Source organism: Labeo rohita, chromosome 20 (genome assembly GCF_022985175.1).
Source record: "Labeo rohita strain BAU-BD-2019 chromosome 20, IGBB_LRoh.1.0, whole genome shotgun sequence".
Taxonomy (NCBI): Eukaryota; Metazoa; Chordata; class Actinopteri; order Cypriniformes; family Cyprinidae; genus Labeo; species Labeo rohita.
In genome coordinates this window covers 19153425-19172629 of record NC_066888.1, presented here as the reverse complement: position 1 = coordinate 19172629, position 19205 = coordinate 19153425, and the positions used below count along the sequence as shown (strand labels likewise).

The following is a 19205-nucleotide window of genomic DNA, read 5'->3' as shown; positions in this document are numbered from 1 at the left end:
AAAACAAAAGTTTTCAGGGTTGGGTCATGTATAAGATCTAGTACTTAGACATGACACTACTATGCTTGGTATTCTGCAAGATAATCACCAATTACATTGTTGAATAAAATTCAAAAGAATGTGACTATTCAGCCACCTATAAATTACATTGTCATACTCTTTTTGAGTTTCCTATAGATTGTATTACAAAACACATGGAGTAAAATATGATTTCACAATACAAATGAAAAAAAAACATATACAAGGCACTTTGGATGCTGATCTTAAAGCAGTGTTCATCAGTACATTCTTATGGGAGCAGCTGCAAGATACATATTCTTGCATACAGATTGTCTGATTTTACTAGTTTCAAATAAAGCCAGTGAGCCAAAACCTTTTCATTTACCAAACATCTATAACATCTGCTGGTAGAATTGTTTAAATGATACATGTTGTTTCAAGAACAGTACAACTTAAAGCAAAAAATATTTCACAGACAAAATCTGAAAATATCAAACGTCCAAAAAAAGTCAGATTGTCTGTTGCAAACAATAAAAGGCAAGAACACAATATTGTGTTCTATACAGATAACAAATTGCTGGTGACTGTCAGAGCACTTACATAACATATGAACTAAACTATTACACGTATATTCGTAATATAACGGTTCTCAAGATCTGTTAGCATCTGTTCAATCCCTTAGACAAAAACAGATCTGTAAACATCTTAGTATTGGGCAGTTAAGCTTTAAAGGAACAAAAATTTACAAATAATGTATTTGTTATCCAAGATGTTTGCGTCTTTCTTTCTTCAGTTGCAAAGAAATTGTTTTTTGAGGAAAACATTTCCGGATTTCTCTCCATGTAATGGACTTCTATGGTGCCCCCAAATTTGAACTTCCAAAATACAGTTTAAATGCAGCTTCAAAGGGCTTTAAACGATAAGGGTCTTATCTAGTGAAACAATTGGTTGTTTTCTTTAAAAAAAATCTCAAACACTCGTCTTGTCTAGCTCTGTGTGAACAGTTAGGGTACGTCATTTTCTACTCCAACTTCAAAATCGCCCTACATCGCTGTTTTTACCTTTTTTGTAAAGGGTGTATGATCTTCTTTGCATGTTCACCTTGTAAACACTGGGTTGGTACTTCTGCAGCGATGTAGGACGATTTTGAAATTTGAGGAGAAAATGAGACTGGAGTTTTTAGACATACCGTAACTGTCTTGACTGAAAAAAAAAAAAAAAACAATTCACACAGAGCTAGACGAGACAAGCGTTTAAGGCTAAAAGTATATAAATTGTAATTTAAGACCCTTTTTTCCATGCCCAGGATCGTTTAGAGCCATTTGAGGCTGCATTTAAACTGCACTTTGGATGTTCAAATTTGGGGGCACCATAGACATCCATTACATGGAGAAAAATCCTGAAATGTTTTCCTCAAAAAACAGTTTCTTTACGACTGAAGAAAGAAAGACATGAGCATCTTGTATGACAAGTGGGTGAGTACATTATCTGTAAATTTTTGTTATGAAAGTGATCTAATCCTTTAACAATGAAGCTGGTCATGTACAAAATGCTGATGAGATCCGGTGTGTGTGTGATTGTGTGTGTAATTCTGTGTGCATATTGCATAATCCTAACAGGACTGACAACATGGAGTTCCTATCTAATGTTTAGTCACTGTATAATTTGTGCCTTCTGTTTCTTTATAAAAATGTCCAGCACTCTTAAAGGGACAGTTCACCCAAAAATGAAAACTCTCTCCTCATGTCATTCCAAAACTGTATGATGTATTTTTAGTACCTTAAAACTAGCATTAAAAGTGATCAACTGAACATGTGATATAGCGTTTTAAGGCTATATGATAGCTTTGTGGAGAAACAGACCAAAATATAAGTCATTAATTACATACAAGTCATTCATAACATAAACTAGGATTTTGAATGGGAATATTTTAAGAAAGTCCTTACTATCTTTCTGGGCCTTAAACATGGTAGTTGCGTTTCTGTCTACGCAGGGTCAGAAAGCTCTCGGATTTCATCAAAAACATCTTAATTTGTGTTCTGAAGATAAACAAAGGTCTTACGGGTTTGGAACGACATGAGGTGAGTAAAGACAGAATTTTCATTTTTTGACAAGCGACCCCTTTAAAACATACTGCATTCTGGTTATTTTCAATACTGGAGCTGTAAGCACACATTGCAGTTCTGCTCAGCTTTGAGCACTCCCAATCATATTCCCTTTTTGTTCATTTATAGTCACATTTCTTTTTCCCATTTTATGTAATTACACTCTTAACATTCTGTCTCCTTGCTGTTACTCTGTGCGTGTCTCTTTACCCTGAAGGACATGGCGTTTTCTCGGTTGTCCGTCAGATCATCAAAAGAACGTGATGCTGAGCCTGAGGTGTGGAAGTCCTCTTCTAAGACTTGTTCATCTAGATGGGAATCATAGCTGGGATCTTCTTGGATGGTGGCCATTCGTTGGTGCTCTATTGTTGGGAGAGGACACGGGGTTTGGGTTGGAGCTGGAGCTACCTGAGAGATGGAGACAGGTGGTGTGCTGGTCTGCAGAGGTCCAGACGCCTGGAAGCGTGGCACCGCAGTGGAGCCCGAAGATGAGGGTGGTTTGAAGATCCGCACTGAGGCTGATTCAAGACTGCTCAGCAGCTCTGCATTCTGAGACAGCACATGAACAAAGTCATTTGTTAAACTTTGTAAAATGTTAAATGAGACCAATTATGCTCTGTTTTAGAATATGTAATACAAGGTGTCCCCAGAATGACGTTTCGGCTTTGATCATTTATTATATAGTTTTGAAAATGCCTATTTTGAGAGGAAGCAGAAACACGCTGTTTCCGTGCATGTCTCTTTAAATGCAAATGAGCTGCTGCTCCCCGCCCCCCCTTTTCCAGAATAGGGCTGTGCCTTTACAGCTCCTACAGTGTTGCCAAGAATTGGGCTACTTTAACACTGTTTAACACTGTTAACACTTTAACACTGATTGGTACTTACACTGGGGTAGAAGAGTGATTTTGTGTTCAATTCATACTGCTGGTCGAGTTTCTTATCCTAGACAAAGAGAGACAAGAATGGTGTAAAACACAAAACAAACTCATTTTTTCTTGGATGGGGCCTGTCATTATTGCATTAAAAATATTTTGCATTTAAGTGAATGAAATATTTATTGTCTGTGCATTTTTGCTTTGAAATCAGTCAAATGTTTTTGACAAAAAAAAAAAAACGTACAAATTTGAAATCAGTCAAATTTGGCACTGAAGCAAGTAAATTAAGTTGTTAGGAACCTGAATTACCCACTTCCAGTAGTGTTATTTGAGTTATAAGTTATATTTGAGACATAAAAAAAGTAACAATAAACTGTTACATATTTCTTGTCAAGGATAACACAAAAAAGTTTCATTAACTTAAAAATCCTATAAAATCCTAATCAATAATCCATACACACCCATAAAATTACAAACCATACATTTTATACAATTCTACAATTTAAGGCATCTTATCCAAAAATAGTCTCTTAACCCTTATTCTGAAACCCTCACAATCTGTTAATACCTTAATGTTCAGAGGCAGCATATTCCATTCTTTTGCACCTGAATATTGAAATGACCTTTGCCCATTTAGTGTCCTAAATTTACATAAATGAATATCTTTAATACTCTGTCTGGTAAAATGACCATGCCTTTCATTAACCTAAGAAAAATAAGATTAAAAATATAATACATTTCTTTTCATTCTCGTGATTTGAGTGTTATTTGCTTAAAGAGGAAATCTACTTCCAGAACAAAAATTTACAGATAATTACTCACTCTTTTGTCATCTAAGATGTTTGTCTTTTTTCTTCAGTTGATAAGAAATTATGTTTCTTGAGGAAAAGAAATTCAGGAATTATCTCATATAATGGACTTCAATGGTGCCCCCAAGTTTGAACTTTCAAAATGCAGTTTAAATGCAGCTTCAAATGGCTCTAAATGTCTTATCTAGCAAATCGATCAGTCATTTTTGAACAAACTGACTATTTATATACTTTTTAACCTCAAACGCTCATCTTGTCTAAGTCTGTGTGAACTCTATTGTTTAGAGTCCTTTGAAGCTGCATTTAAACTGCATTTTGGAAGTTCAAACTTGGGAGCACCATTGAAGTCCACTATATGGAGAACATTCCTGATATGTTTACCACAAGAACCATAATTTCTCTTTGACTGAAGAAAGAAAGACATGAACATCTTGGATGACAAGGGGGGTGAGTAAATTTTCTGTAAATTTTTGTTCCGGAAGTGGACTTCTCCTTTAATGTTTTTATTTTGCACTTTGTGTAAATAGACACCATATCTGTGATTCATTCAAATTTTTGTTTTAGTCCTGGTGGAAGCAGGCTATTCCTTTGAATGATTTTAAATTTTCATTTATGCTCCTGGTGTAAATAGTAGGGCTGCTCCCTAATAGTCGACTATGTATTAGACGAGAAGAGGCTTAGTTGACCAAAATTTTATTAGTCGCAGAAAAAAAAAAAACTGGAAGTGGCGAAGTCATACAGTCACAGATCGTTTACGGCTGGTCTATGTAGAAATACATCGGGCAGGACATCCAAACACTCACCTATCATTGACCTCAACATCTGAAATATGTAAGAAGCAAATTTACATGGCCACTCAATATAAAGTTAACCTAGAAAAATGTGTGGTATTCAAGTGTCTGTGCCAAGTTTAGAAGCCGAATAGTAGATGGAGGCGACAGTGCAGTGACTTCTTTTAAAATACTCGTAATAAATGTAATGCATTTCTCGAATCTGTAAATACTCTACGTTTATTAGTGTGCACTTACAATAACAACAAAACACTGCACTTTTGTAAAGTGAATGCAAGCAGGATGCGTTTTCTGACATCTTGGTCCCGATACCTGCCTTATGTGTATACCTGCCTTACAGACATGAAAAATATATCTATAGAGAGTGTAATGTCTACTTTCAAATGACCCAATTCAAACGGAAAACAAATATTCTCAGATTATCTCATCCGTATGAATGCATACAGGCACATCCACTACTGCAGAGATGATATCTTAACCCCAAAACAATGAAAACACTAGTTTATTAATAAATTATTAAAATGTTAATGGAGCCTCCTTACGGTTTTTCCCTGACACATTCATAATTATTATATCTGCCATTGCGCTGTGGCAAGCTTTATGCATGCACTTGAGCACTTACTAGGGTATGTAGACAATTAAAGGCTCATTATTATGATTTAAATGGTTTATTAATAAACAGGCAACTAATAGTCGACTAATGCTTAAAAAGAATGATTACTAGTCAACCAGAAAAATCTTTAGTAAAGGGCAGCCCTAGTAAATGGACCTTTTGTCTGCAACGTATTTCACTTTTTTGTTTCACTATGGGCAAAAATAGTCCTTTATACTGTAACAGCACTCAAGGTCAGTCTATTATAGTATCACACATTTCCTCAGAGCTACAACAAGCTGTAAAAGGTTAGTGGAAATGACTCACCACACAATGGACCAGAATGCTGAGAGGGATCCAGAAAAGTAGTGAGAAGACCACAACTGAGCCAACAATGTTATCAGCCAGGAACTTCCCTGAGAACACACATACACACACAGGTCTCATTTCTCCACTGGAATTCAAGTGAGATAAAAATCACTGTATTCACAGATAACTTACCAAAAGTATTGATGTCCAACTTTTCAATGAAATCCCACAACCTCTCAATAACATCCTGGACCTGTTTCATGCATTTGCCCTGGGAAAAAGAGGAATTAAATGAACGCAAACCATTACCAATTGTCTTGTGATGTGTCTTTACATAATGTAACTGTATACTGGCACTCACGTCTCCATCACAAAAGCCCACAGTGCAGGGTTTGCCTTTCCGCAGATAGAGGTGGCTGCCCTTGTCATTCACGTAAGGAGCACATACAGCGTTCCTATCCCTGCAGCACACCTTACAAGAGTTGTTTGTCTCTAAAAATGACATACAAGAAAAGTAAAAATTGGAATGTTTGCTTGAGACGGAATTATTAGTGTTATCAGCAGCTCAGTGTACCATTGCAAGCACACGACTGCAGGTTCTCCACAGCTTCACAGAATGGGATGCACTCTCCGTTCCGACACCGGCCATTGTCCACACAGATGGTCTCATTAGGGAGGTTCTCTGGAGGAGGGCACTCACTGCTGCGTCCTGTTAGAAGCACAGAAGAATAGACTTTCAGTGAGGATGAAGGGCTTGACAAATGCAGTTAAAACTCATCAGTAAGGAATGTAGCTTAAAGAAAATAAACTATCAGCATAACTAGTCCTTTATACTATAATACCACTCAAGGTCAGTCTATTACAGTATCATACAAGAAAATAAATTCTATTTTTACCACATGTATTGCAACATTGTTTTCATGAAATTTAAGCACATTCTCTTCCCAAATTCTCATTACCATAAGGCACCTGATGATATTAAAATATTTCATGATTTAAATATAACAACAGCATAATTTCTTTGAATTTCATTAATGAGAATGGGATTTAAAATGATGGTATTAAGTGAGTTAATAATGATAAATATTCTACATATAAATCTAGAAAAAGTATGGTACCATAAAAACAAAATATGATTTTTAAAAATTATGTCTTTAAAAAAGAAAAAATATTTTTCTGTCTTACAATTTCAAAAATCTTAATGGTATCAAAACAATGTATTTATTTATTTATCTTTTGATTCTGGGTTGAAATATGACCTAGACATATTACTGACAGGTTTCATGAAATGTTAACTAATTCTATGATAAACCACCTTTTGGCAATAGAAATAAAGCTAAAATTAAATAAAATACAAACATCAGATGAAAAACTTGAACAAAACTTGAAAAAAACTGTCTTGGCAACTAACTGAAATAAATAGTTCAATAACTAAAACTAAAATAAAATAAATCAAGCCATAAAGAGATAAAAAATATATAAGAAAATTTAAATAACAACAAAAACTAAAGCAAACTAAAAAAAAAAAAAAAAAAGAAAACTTAAAAATAAAAGCCAATTAAAAATATTAATAAATCCGATCATAATAATCAGATTTACACTGCTGTTCGAAGATTTGTAATGTTTTTTGAAATATTATTCCAATTTAAAAAAAGCTTTCTTTTTTACAATATACTTTAAAATATAATTTATTCCTGTGATGCAAAGTTGAATTTGTAGTCATTACTCCAGTATTCAGTGTCGCATGATCTTTCAGAAATCATGTTAATATGCTCATTTATTATCAATTTTGGAAAAAGTTGTGCTGCTTAACATTTTTTTGAAACCTGTGATATTTTTTTTTCAAGATTCTTTGATGAATAAAAAGTTAAAAAGCTTCAAAGCATTTATTCAAAATATGCCTTAACTATCACTTTTTATCAATTTCACACATTCTTGCTGAATAAAAGTATTACTTTCTTTCAAAGAAAGAAAGAAAACATTTACTGACCCCAAACTTTGATCATTAGTGTAAATGTTAAATAAATGCTGTTATTTGTAACGTTTTATTAGACAGAGAATCCTAAAAAAAAAAAAAAAAAAAACAGGTGCCAAAAAAAAAAAAAAATAATAATATTAAGCAGCACAACTGTTTCCAGCATTGATAATAAATCAGCATATTAGAATGATTTCTGTGTAATGATGCTGAAAATACATCTTTGCATCACAGGAATAAATTCTATTTTAAAACATATTTAAAAATGAAAACCACTATTTTAAACTGCAATAATATTTCACAATATTACAGTTTTTTCTGTATTTTTAATCAAATAAACACAGCCTTGATGAGCAGAAAAGTTCTTTAAAATACATTAAAAATCCTACTAATCCCAAACTTTTGAATGGCAGTGTACTGTATGAAGAGGCACAGAAGTACAATTATCTGAACTTGGAGTTTGTCCCTTTTTTGTCTCACCTGTACAGTAAGACCTTCCCTTGCAAGTGGCATCCATTGGCTGCTGACACACCTTGCCCTGCTTCTCAAACATGCACTCTTTGCAGCATGCACTGTTCCTGTCACTGGTGTCAAGAAAAAAAAATACAGAAGTTACAGAAAGTAAATGACCACAGAATATTCATTTTTGTGTGAACTGTCCCTTTAATTCAGCATATGTGTGCATTTTGTCATGAGGCCACATGGAGGAGCTGTACCTGCACTGCACATTGGGCCGCAGCTTGCAATCTGACGTGCAGCAGCGGTCGCTGGTGAGGTGGAGCAGTCCGGGATCACACTCCTCACCTTCCTCCACCCGTGAGTTTCCACACACATTACTGTTCCTCTCTCTGAAACAGATGGGGGCCTTGGCCCTCAGTCTCTTTGCTATGGAGATCTTACTGCAGTTTGAAAACAACTATAGGCGAGCACAAAAACAAAACGCTTACAAAATGTTCATGTGACATTGTGAACAAAGACACCAAGCTGAATTCACATCACTGAAGGACGTACTTTATTGTTAGAGTGGTCCCCGCTCACCGCAATGGGGTACATTACGTATTTGCCTCCCTGGTCCTCTCTGGGTGCGCAGTATGATACATCATCTGGGTCATGAACAGCACCAAAGTTGTGGCCAAGCTCGTGGGTAGTAACCAAGTCTGCTTCCTGTTGGTATATGGTCAGACAATCGGTTAACCAAATAATTCCATCAAGTACATGTGTTTGGACTTCACTTGCCTTGGTGAGAATGGTTTTCCCGTAATTTTTGGTGCTGGTTAGGCCAGTGTTGAGGTATATAGCACGGTTGTCATTTCCTGAAGGTGGACACTCTTAAGAGAGACAAACAAAAATGTCTAAGTATGGTGAAAACGTAAGATCTAATTTATTCATCCATATTGTGGTATTTGCACTCACTTTCAGAGCAAAGACCTCCTGGAAAGCCTGATTTGGAAGGAGCCACGTAAGCCAAGCCAAGTGTGCCTTCATCAAAATCCTGATATGTGAACAGATGAGCCAAGCACACCTGGGACGCATTATCTGCGATGTCAATGCTAAATTGCTGCAGGGGGAAGACAAAAATTTTATTTTTACTACTATTTATAGCACAGCTATAGCTAAAGTGGACATCAGATGCAAAATTTACTTTTACATGGTGTTTGCATATAAATGCGTCTTAGCAGTGTGTTGACACAACCACCCTACAATGATAAACATCCATTTACTCCTTTATTTTTACTCCCCAAAAAATTACACTTAAAACTAAAGTTATCGAGCCGATTTGATTTACTGAGTAGTATGATGTCACACTGCTCAAGCCCCACCCACGACTGCTGACTGACTGTCTCATATTAGCATATTTCCACACTCCAGTTGTACGCTGTCCATCATTTTCTCCATGCTCAAGCAGGTGTTGTGTCAACGTTTCGTAAGCAATGCAGGTGTTTTGTATTTGAATGGGAAAAGCGAACATAAGAGTCTTAATTTTCTCCCTACATCAGAGCCACTGAGGATGCAGTGGATTAGTTTTGTTTTTTGATGGTAATGCGCCACCGAATACGAAAAAAAAAAAAAAAAAAAAAAAAAAATGGAAGAGAGGGGCGGGATGAGCAATAGCTCATTATCATTTAAAGAGACATGCACCGAAATGGGTTGCTGCAAACAGAGCTGTTTTTGACAAGGTAAAAAGGGTGGTGTTTTACATGACCATTGAGGACTTTTAACCAAAGTATGTTGCATACTTCATGAAGACCCTAAAGCATCATACCAACTTGTGGAAAATAGGCATCCGATCAGTGTTAATTTCGTTAACTAATATTTTTTGTCAACAACATTTTTTCACCAACGAAAACGAGACGATAACGAAACAAAAAACTCGTTTTGAATGACAACTATGATGACAGTCTATGATGAAAGTCTTGACATTTTCCTCAACGAATAAAAACGAGATGAAAATGTTATGGAGGAATGATTTGGGAATTTATTTAGAACGAATCTGCTGCGTGGTTAGGAGGTTAGATGCGTACATTTGAACTGTATCATAGCCTACTGATCTATACGGCGGGAAATAAGCTAACATACATTTGCTGCACGTTTCATAAAACGTAAAAAAAAAAAGTTAGTATGTGGGAGTAAGAGAAGAGCAGACATATGGATAAATTATATGATGCAGAAGAGAACTCAATTTGGTCCGGCTTTCTGAACGCAGACACCGAAGCAGCGCCTCTCACACAGCACACGAGCACTCTTTCATGTATCATGAACAAAGGATTACACGCATAATGATGCTGAATGGTCTGTTTTGATAAGTATTCAAGTAAAAAGACTCTTAGGTGAACGTAAGCAGTTGGGTGAATATCAGACATGTATCAGTACATTGCATCCATGCATTCGGTTTTAAAGGGACAACAGTCTAATTTAGTTGCTATTGACTGTGGCATTGATGTTAATCAAGCTACAAACGAAAGACAGAAAATCACACTGCTTTTGAGTGAATCACTTTAGTAACCCTAATAACGATTAATCTAAATTATATAAATATGTCTGCTTGAACGAATGAAGAATGTGGTAAACAAGTTGTTATAAAGAATGCATAATTAGCCTATATAACCATTGGCATTTCATTGAAAAGAAGACCATGTTCTTGTTTCTTTATGAGAAGTGGTTTCAATTAATTTTAATATAAAGTAAATTTAAATGTTGCATGTCAGTGCACAGTTAAATCTGTTCTGTATCTGTTCTTCTATTCTAATTTTAAAATTACATTTTAAAATCTTATATTTAGTCAACTAAAACTAAACTAAAACAATTCAGATGACTAGAATAAGACTAAAACGAAATAGAGTTTTAGTCAAAATACTATGACTTAGACTATAGTCAAAATTAACACTGCATTCAATGTACTCTTTAAAATCACTCAGTGGTTTTAAGATTCACATATTAGATATGACTGAATGATTTAGCATGTACAGCAAAACGCAAAAGTCTCCTTAAGTTATATTAACCACAGACTTATTTTCCTCAAAAATCCTACACAAACAGGCTGGAAGACAATAATTCTCCTCCAAGTTTTAGGGTTACGAACTGAACTGCTCTAATAACGCTTCCATTCTTTCTCTTTGCTGGTTCTCTGCCAAACAGGTCACAGTAAGAGAATGATAGTGAAACACAATACATAAGTCCTCAATAATATTCTTCACTTTCAAGTAGAAGCACTTCTCACTATTTCAAATTAGTACAGAACGGAAACCAAAAGACACGCTCTGATGAATTCAGTCTTTCGCTCCTACAGCTCCAGCTCGCTCACCTCTAGAAGCTTCTTGACGTCCCAGACGTCTTTGTTCTTCACAGGAGTCCCTTTCATGTTGAAGTGGGCACCTCCCGACTCGACTTGTGTGGGTATCTTGTTAATTATGATCTGAAAGAGGCAAATTCATGTTGCTGGCTTCAAAATAGCATTTCACTAGAGTTCTTATAGCGTTCTTCTCAAAGAACTGAGCTTACCTGCTGAATCTGTACTCCATAACCTTTATACTCCTCATCCCATGATGTATTACGGTAGATGTCATCCACGCGATCAATCAGCTCAATCTAAACACATCCAAGGTAAATTTGTAAGAGATCTGCCAACAATTGTATATAACCATTTTAAACGGATATTTTTAAGGTCCAATGCCTCAGTTAAGTTTGCCTCAGCAAACTTTAAAGAGGGCCACAATATTTAAAATGATTTTTCGAGTTGCATTAACGTTCAAAAGTTTGTGGTCAGTAATGTTTAATTTTTAAGAGAATTCTCTCATGAGAAGGCTGCATTTATTTAATCAAAAAGTAAAAACAGTAATATTACATGTTAAAATAACTTCATATATTTAAAATGGAATTTATTCCTGTGATAGCAAAGCTGAATTTTAGCAGTCATTACTTCAGTCTTCTGAGTCACATGATCATTCAGATCAGTATTCAATATTATCAATCATTATCATCAATGTTGAAAACAGTTGCTTAATATTTTTGTAGAATCGGTGATACATTTTTTCCAAGATTCTTTGATGAAAACAAAGTTCACAAGGACACTATTATTTGAAATAGAAATTCACTTTGGATCAATTTAATGCATTGCTGAATAAAAGTATTAATTTCCTTCCAAAAAAACTAACAAACTTAAACATCTGATTACTTAATATTTAATCAAGTAACAACTTCTATTTGTAGAGTAAAAAAATATTGTAAATCAATGGCTAGAAATGTAAATTAATTGATGTAAAAGTATAAACCCTGAAGATCATTCAGTTACTGAAAATTCTAGAATGATGAAATTGTATTTTAATTATTTATAGTTATTTTATTGAACTATTATAATATATTGCCACTCCTAGTTTCCATAAATAAAGTTTACTGTGAATGAACAGCATTCACATTACAGAAGAGAGGGTCCTTCAAATAATTATCAAATAATTAAATAATGCTTAATAATGGGGTCCATAGAGTCAAAAGTTTGAGAACCACTGGTCTAACAAACACTGAATGTGACCGTTTACATCAGTATGACTTTAAAGGGGAAGTCCATTTCAAAAACAAAGATTCACATATAATTTACTCACCCCCTTATCATCCAAGATGTTCATGTCTTTCTTTCTACAGTCGTAAAGAAATTATGTTTTTTGAGGAACATTTTAGAATTTTTCTCCATATAATGGACTGATATGGTGCCCCAATTTTGAACTTCCAAAAAACAGTTTAAAATTCGACTTCAAACGATCCCAAATGCAGTTGTAAACAATCCCAGCCGAGAAAGTAGGGTCTTATCTAGCGTAACGATCGGTTATTTTTATAAAAATAATACAATTTATATACTTTATGCCAAACGCTCATCTTGTCTTACTCTGCCTGGACTGTTTTTGTTCCGGTTCACGACAGTTATGGTATGTCGAAAAACTCCCATCTCATGTTTGTTTAGGGTGTTTGATCTTCTCTGCATGTTCACTTTGCAAAGACTGGGATCCGTACTTCTGCAGTGATGTAGGATAATTTTGAAATGATTTTTGAAGTTGAGGGAGAAAATACGTTGGAGTTTTTCAACATACCCTAACTGTCTTGAGCCAGAATACACAGTTCAGGGAGAGAAAGGCAAGACAAGCGACTGAGATTAAAAAGTATTTAAATTGTATTTTTTTAATGAAAATAACCAATTGTTTCGCTAGATAAGACCCTTCTTTCTTGGCTGGGATCGTTTGAAGCTGCATTTAAACTGCCTTCTGGAAGTACAAAATTGGAGCACCATATCAGTCCATTATATGGAGAAAAATCCAGAAATGTTTTCCTCAAAAAACAATTTCTTTACGACTGAAGAAAGAAAGACATCTTAGATGACAAAGGGGTGAGTACATTATATGTGAATCTTTGTTTTAGAAGTGGACTTCTCCTTTAATACTCAATTTAAAATACTCAATTTGAAAATTTAAAACGCTGTTTTAAAACGAAAACACACTAATGTAAACAGGGCCTAAGGCTATGTTCACACTGCGAGTCTTCGTGCTCCATTCCGATTTTTGCTTAGATCTGATTTTTTTTGTATAGCTGTTCACATTTTTGTTTTAAATGTGGCCAATATTGGGGTTCATGGTTCTGAACTGACCTACATGTGCAAAAGAACGATACAAACAGGGTTGGCAGGTTTTCACAACAAAATCTGTCCAATTGCTTCTCAAAACTATTCCAAAACTAGCCCAATTGCATCCCGGAGGGTAAATATCGCAATAGTGGGGTCACTTCAACCCACGGATTTGAAAAACAACCCATGGCAACAGTGCAAAAAGTATCCCAATTCCACGGGAAAACTGTGGACCTGGCAACACTTGCGCAGTGCGCCATCATATGGAAGTAAACACAGCAGACATAAAGTAAGAGATTATATGTTTACTTATAGTGTGCCCTGCTGCAGAAGCCAACGAAACTACGCGCAGGCAATATGAAAAATAAAGACAAGGATGTGACAGAAGAGAGCAGCGTTTTGGAACTTATGATACACGTCCTTATTTTGCTTGTATATAGACTTGTCACTGTAATGCTTATGAGTTCTGACACATCACTGTACTTCCACTGAGTATCTTTCGCAACTGTTTTGACAACTTTGGCTATTTTAAATTTTTGAAGTGACTCCCATGATTGCAGAATCATGATGAATGTTGATCTAGAGTGAAGTAAATTTCGCATGAATTCTGATGTGACTGTTCACACTGCATTCACATTGCAAAACATCTGACCTGTAACGGATTTAGCACCACATATGGAAGTGGCACAAATCAGAATTGAATAGGTAAGATTCCATGTGGTTTGTGTTGTTCACACTGACATGAGAAAAACAGATCTGAGTCACATTTTTCGGATTTGGGCCGCATTTGCCTGCAGCGTGAACGTAGCCTCAGGCCCGTTGACAATATTGGATCTAAAGGCTTTTTTTACCAGGTAGTTGAGGGTGGTGCTCTCCTCCCTACGGCCCATGTGTCTGAAAAAGCGATAGTCAGCCACAAGCAGCAGAGGGCAGGTGTTTTTACTGTGGTCCAGCGTCTGCCTCCTCTCTCTCAGGTGCACTGTGAAAAAGACGCAATGGAGAGAAAAAGACGGTGAAAATAGACAAAGGGTGAGAAGACGAGAAAATTTACACATGGGTAACAAAGTAACTATATAAAGTGGCATTTCACATTACACCGTCTAGTTTTGGCTCAGATGAGCAGAAGTGTCAGCTCTACTTGAGACCAGAGGTGTTATAGAAAGCCATTAATTGAGCTCTTAGAATTTGATAACATGTTAAACATCTACAAATTAACTCAAAGACTTACCATCCTCCTCCTCTTCATCTTCATCTAGTGCCCTGGCTGCTCGCACACTTTCTGGAAGCATCTCACTGGCATTTGCGTTGATGTAGCCACACACTTTTGGAGCCGCCAGCCGGCTCACGTTCCTGATGTCTTCTGAGCGATACACGAGCAGCCGATTGTCACGAGGGTTTTCGATAAACCTCCACAGTGGCTGAATGGGTTAAACATAAATGTATTGTCTTTGTTAAGCGGCATGAACTACATCATATTTGTGATGTTATAATACCTCAATGTTGTATTCAGCTTCATCAGTAAGAATATGAGCTGTGAAGTCATTGTGACCGATATGTGCTTGTACTCTGGAATTCTCCTCTCCTAGAAATCAACGGGAAAAATTTTATATTAGATTTTATATATTGAAAATCACTTTAGATGTTAAAACAAAGAGTTGCAGTTACCAATGACATGACCAGTGAAGAAGTTTTCTCTCTGGACCTCGTATATATCTTGAGCACCATTCTCTCCTACCACCACGGCCTTGAAGTCATGAGTGAAGAGCTCTGTGTTGGTTGTCAAGTACAATCTGAAATGCCTGTGAAATATTTAGGAGAGTTTATCAGATGACTGAACAGTAATCTTGGTGTTGACAGTGTGTACATGGGTGATGAGTATTCACCTCTGCAATGCAGTGAAACCGAGAAGTCTTTCTGCTTGCATTTGCGACTGGACGTCTCTCTTGCGAACTGAATGCTGTTGAAGACTGGACAGCTGAAGAACATCAAAGTCTGACAGCAATGAGCTGAGCTGGTCTGAAAGAGGCACAGGGAACAACTTTATCACTAAATGAGGACAATTTTATTTTTGAAGTGAATTTACAAGTTTTAAGAAACAGTTGTGTCTTTTCTGTCCCCATTATTGCTCAGAATGAGTTTCTCTCAATTATGGCCACAGAATAAAAAATGAAAATAGGTAATTCTGGCTGTTTATTTCACAATTCTGACTTTATTTCTTGCAATTGCAAATTTATATCTGACAGTTCAGACCCTTCTCAAAACTGCAAGTTTATAACAATTACAATTTTATTTTTCACAATTTTGAGTTAACATCTTGCTATTCTTACATTTTCTAAAAATTGCGCATTTATATCTAATTCAGAGTTTTTTCTCTGAATTTTGAGTTTAAAATCAAACAATTCTTACTTTTTTTCTCTAAATGAGTAAACAATTTGCAATTATGACATTTTTTCCTCAGAATTCTGTTTACATCTTACAATTTTGACTTTATTTCTCACAAATGCAAGTTTATGTCTTGCAATTCTGACTTCTTTCTTAGAATTGTGAGTTTATATCTTGCAATCCTGAGTTTACACCTCTCAATTCTAACTTTTATTTGTCATAACTCTGAGTTTCTCTTTTAAGGGGCAACCCTTCCACGGTCCAGAAAGGTACCAAGAACATCGACAAAAGCATTGTGACTTTGGTTCAACCATAATTTAATGAAGTTACAACTATACTTTTGTGTGTGCAAAAAAAACAACAACTTTATTCAGCAATTCTTCTCATCCAAGTAACTGTGTTTCACCATTACTGAGAGTAACTGGGCCTTGAATGTGGTAGGAATATGTCTATGGAGGGTCAGAAAGCTCTCAGATTATCAAAAATATCTTAAGAAGATGAATAAAGGTCTTACAGGTTTGGAACGACATGAGGGTGAGTAATAACGACAGAATTTTCAATTCTGGGTGAACCATTCCTTTTTAATGTGAAGATTAAACTTTAAAAGGCTAGTTTATTACATTTCATTGAATAAATTGTCTGCACATTTCAAAGTCATAACACGACGCTGGTGTTTTTTATAAATCTATCTCTAAAGGGAACCGTCTGACATTTTTTTGTTTCATACCTAAAAAAAAAACACTATATTTCTGTCGTTCCAAAAGTGCCACCAACTGGCAGAAAATGAATTGGCATTTTCAATAAGCTCATCTACTGTTTTTGTTTAGAGCAATGCGAAAATCAACCCATATCTTCAGTAGCCCCTCACTGCAGAACACAAGATTGGTTGTATCGACATCTAGGGGGTGAAGATGGGTGGATTTTGGGATCAGAGGGTGGAGATGTGTCTTTTTAGGGATATGTAAGGTGGGAAGAGTTGGATCTGGATCCAACCTCTCCCCCCCTGGATCTTGTGTTCTGCAGTAAGGACCATCTCCATATTTCTACACAGCAAACACGGATTATAAATGTGAACCAGTGAATCAATAAGTACTTATAATAAATCTAAACAAATTAAGACAGTAAGAAATGCGTATTTTAAATTAATACAATTTTAATCTAAACTTAATTTAAACTTTAATCATATAACACGTCATTTCCCAACAACAAAATAGTGGCCAGGGAAAATACTGAGTGGCTATAACTTTACAAAAACACTAGCTACAAAAAAAAGTTAATGTCAAGCCCTGTTTATATTGTTTTTTATAATACCACAAATTATATACTTACAACTAAAAGCGTAGCATTTTTATGAAAAGTCTAGTTGACATGGTTAACTCTTGTAAGAAAAATGCTTTGCGGTTTAGTTTCTCAACAAACTGTTTGATGAAAGTCATTCAATTCAACGACAAAAACATTGAGATCCGATATTTAAAATACAGAAAGGGGTTTGAAAAAGTGCAGTACGGTTATGACGGCGTCACCACAACAACACAGTCTTTTAATACAAATGTAAACGTAATGGTTTTAAAGTATTCCTATTTCCAAAAACTCACCGTACTCGTCGTCCAGGACATCCCTAATGGGTCTCCTTGAACATTCCGTCAAGAAAAAAGACGCCAGAAAGAAAACGATGCGTTTCATGGCGAGGACGTCAATGTACAACACAGTACTTCACACAGCAGCGGCATTTAATCCCAAGGATTACCAATCTGCTTGAGATCAACATCTGGACACGGCCAAACAAATGTAAACGCTCACATCTGGGCTGGATAAAACAAAGCTACAAAGTATTAACCGAGTATCAAAGTAGAAGAAAAAACGCTCACTTCAAAACGCTCTCGTCCATGTCGCTTGATGTTATAAAAGAAAAAAGATTCACTCAAAACCAAGTCATGCAAACATCTGAGTGTAGTGAAATACCCGGAAGTATTTAATGTGGGATGGATGGATCAGATTCACGGCGCGCCAGGAAATCACTATCAACTTTATGTAGAGGTCGTGTTGAAGGCGTTTTCTAGATTTTAAATTCACGCGTGACAGTACACGGGGTATTTCAAATGGGTTTTAGTCAGTGTATCCGCGGTATGACTTACGTAAGAAGATAAACTCTCGGGCTGTGGCTCAAAATCTAGCCAGCTGCCTATATAGACAGCATGTGTTCGGCGTCACAGACGTGTGAGCGTGTGTATAGGTAGAAAGCGCACTTGGTTTTGAGAACAGACTCGGTCTCGTCCAGACTCTATTTTTAAAATCTTACCTCAAACCCCATGAAATTCAGACTAGTGTCTGGGCTCATTTGGAGGACAGTATACAAGCAGCCGTAAACCTTTTATTCAGAGAGATAATATCACTAACTTAAATGAATTAAAAAGATTAGTCATAAGTGCTAATTATTTTCAGAGAACTGTTAAACCAGTTTTGTATTATTGCTTTTAAACCTCGTCCATTAGTTGTTAGGTCGCCAATATGCTAGTGTAATAGTAAATGCTGACAAGCTTTACATTTAGCAGATATTTGGTTTTCCCGGAAAATTGACAAAAAATACGGATGACTCATCCTGCACTCCATTTTAACCATTCAGTTGCTTTCTAGAACTATAGCATTTGATTATACACTTTTGCAAAGTGTTTCTACTAAGAAAAATGCTAATAAATAAATCAGTAAATAAGGGAAATAACTAAGCGTTCTATTTCACGATGCGTCATCAACCGGCCATATTGGCGGCACTGTGACTGAACGTAAACAATGCCAATGAACCGAACAGAACTTGCAAATTTTGCGGATTATTGCTGCTGAAAATGTTCAATTATTGTCATGTTTTGGACTGTATTCATTGGTCGGACCAGGAAAAAACATTTGGAGTATAATAGACTGCCAGAAGTTATAACAAATCAAGGAGAAGAGTGCAAAAGACTGTCTGAGGAACAAAAGGTGTTTGTGTTTGGCCAAACTGAACCAAGATTTCCACATTAAGAATTCGCATTTGTTCTTATTTCCAGTCAGGTAAGTGAAATATTAGGCTAATATTTTAGTTAATACTGCTCGTACATATGTTTATAAACTTTAGTTAATCAAAAAATTGTGCCTTTTCTATATGATTTAGCAGCTTCCACATATTTTTCCATGTTTAAGACAGGATAACTTGGCAGAACAACGTATTCAGTAGTACATTAACCGTGCAATTAGTGTTGTTGTTTACATTTCAAGTATCTCCAATAT

The 19205-nt window shown here is 35.8% G+C and overlaps 1 protein-coding gene across 1 annotated transcript; it reads right to left on the bottom strand.

The window, feature by feature from the left end:
* Positions 1-1206: 1206 nt before the first annotated feature.
* adam17b (ADAM metallopeptidase domain 17b) lies at positions 1207-18112 on the bottom strand. The gene is made up of 20 exons (XM_051138492.1): positions 17813-18112; positions 17540-17712; positions 15446-15578; positions 15228-15361; positions 15056-15144; positions 14791-14980; positions 14414-14541; positions 11456-11542; positions 11259-11369; positions 8870-9014; positions 8689-8784; positions 8468-8616; positions 8173-8372; positions 7937-8040; positions 6056-6190; positions 5843-5973; positions 5674-5752; positions 5500-5588; positions 2991-3047; positions 1207-2654 (listed from the first exon to the last, which is right to left on the bottom strand). The coding sequence occupies exons 2-20, from the start codon at positions 17625-17627 to the stop codon at positions 2271-2273; spliced, it is 2529 nt and encodes an 842-aa protein (XP_050994449.1). The 5' UTR covers positions 17628-17712; positions 17813-18112; the 3' UTR covers positions 1207-2270.
* Positions 18113-19205: the final 1093 nt, after the last annotated feature.

Bases quoted from the DNA above. Each gene is read 5' to 3' on its own strand.
- adam17b (XM_051138492.1), bottom strand. From the start codon at position 17,627: ATGAAACGCATCGTTTTCTTTCTGGCGTCTTTTTTCTTGACGGAATGT. The intron at 9,015-11,258 runs GTGAGCGAGCTG...TTCCCCCTGCAG, and splicing joins ACGTCAAGAAGCTTCTAGAG to CAATTTAGCATTGACATCGC. The intron at 5,589-5,673 runs GTAAGTTATCTG...GTGTGTTCTCAG, and splicing joins GTTGGACATCAATACTTTTG to GGAAGTTCCTGGCTGATAAC.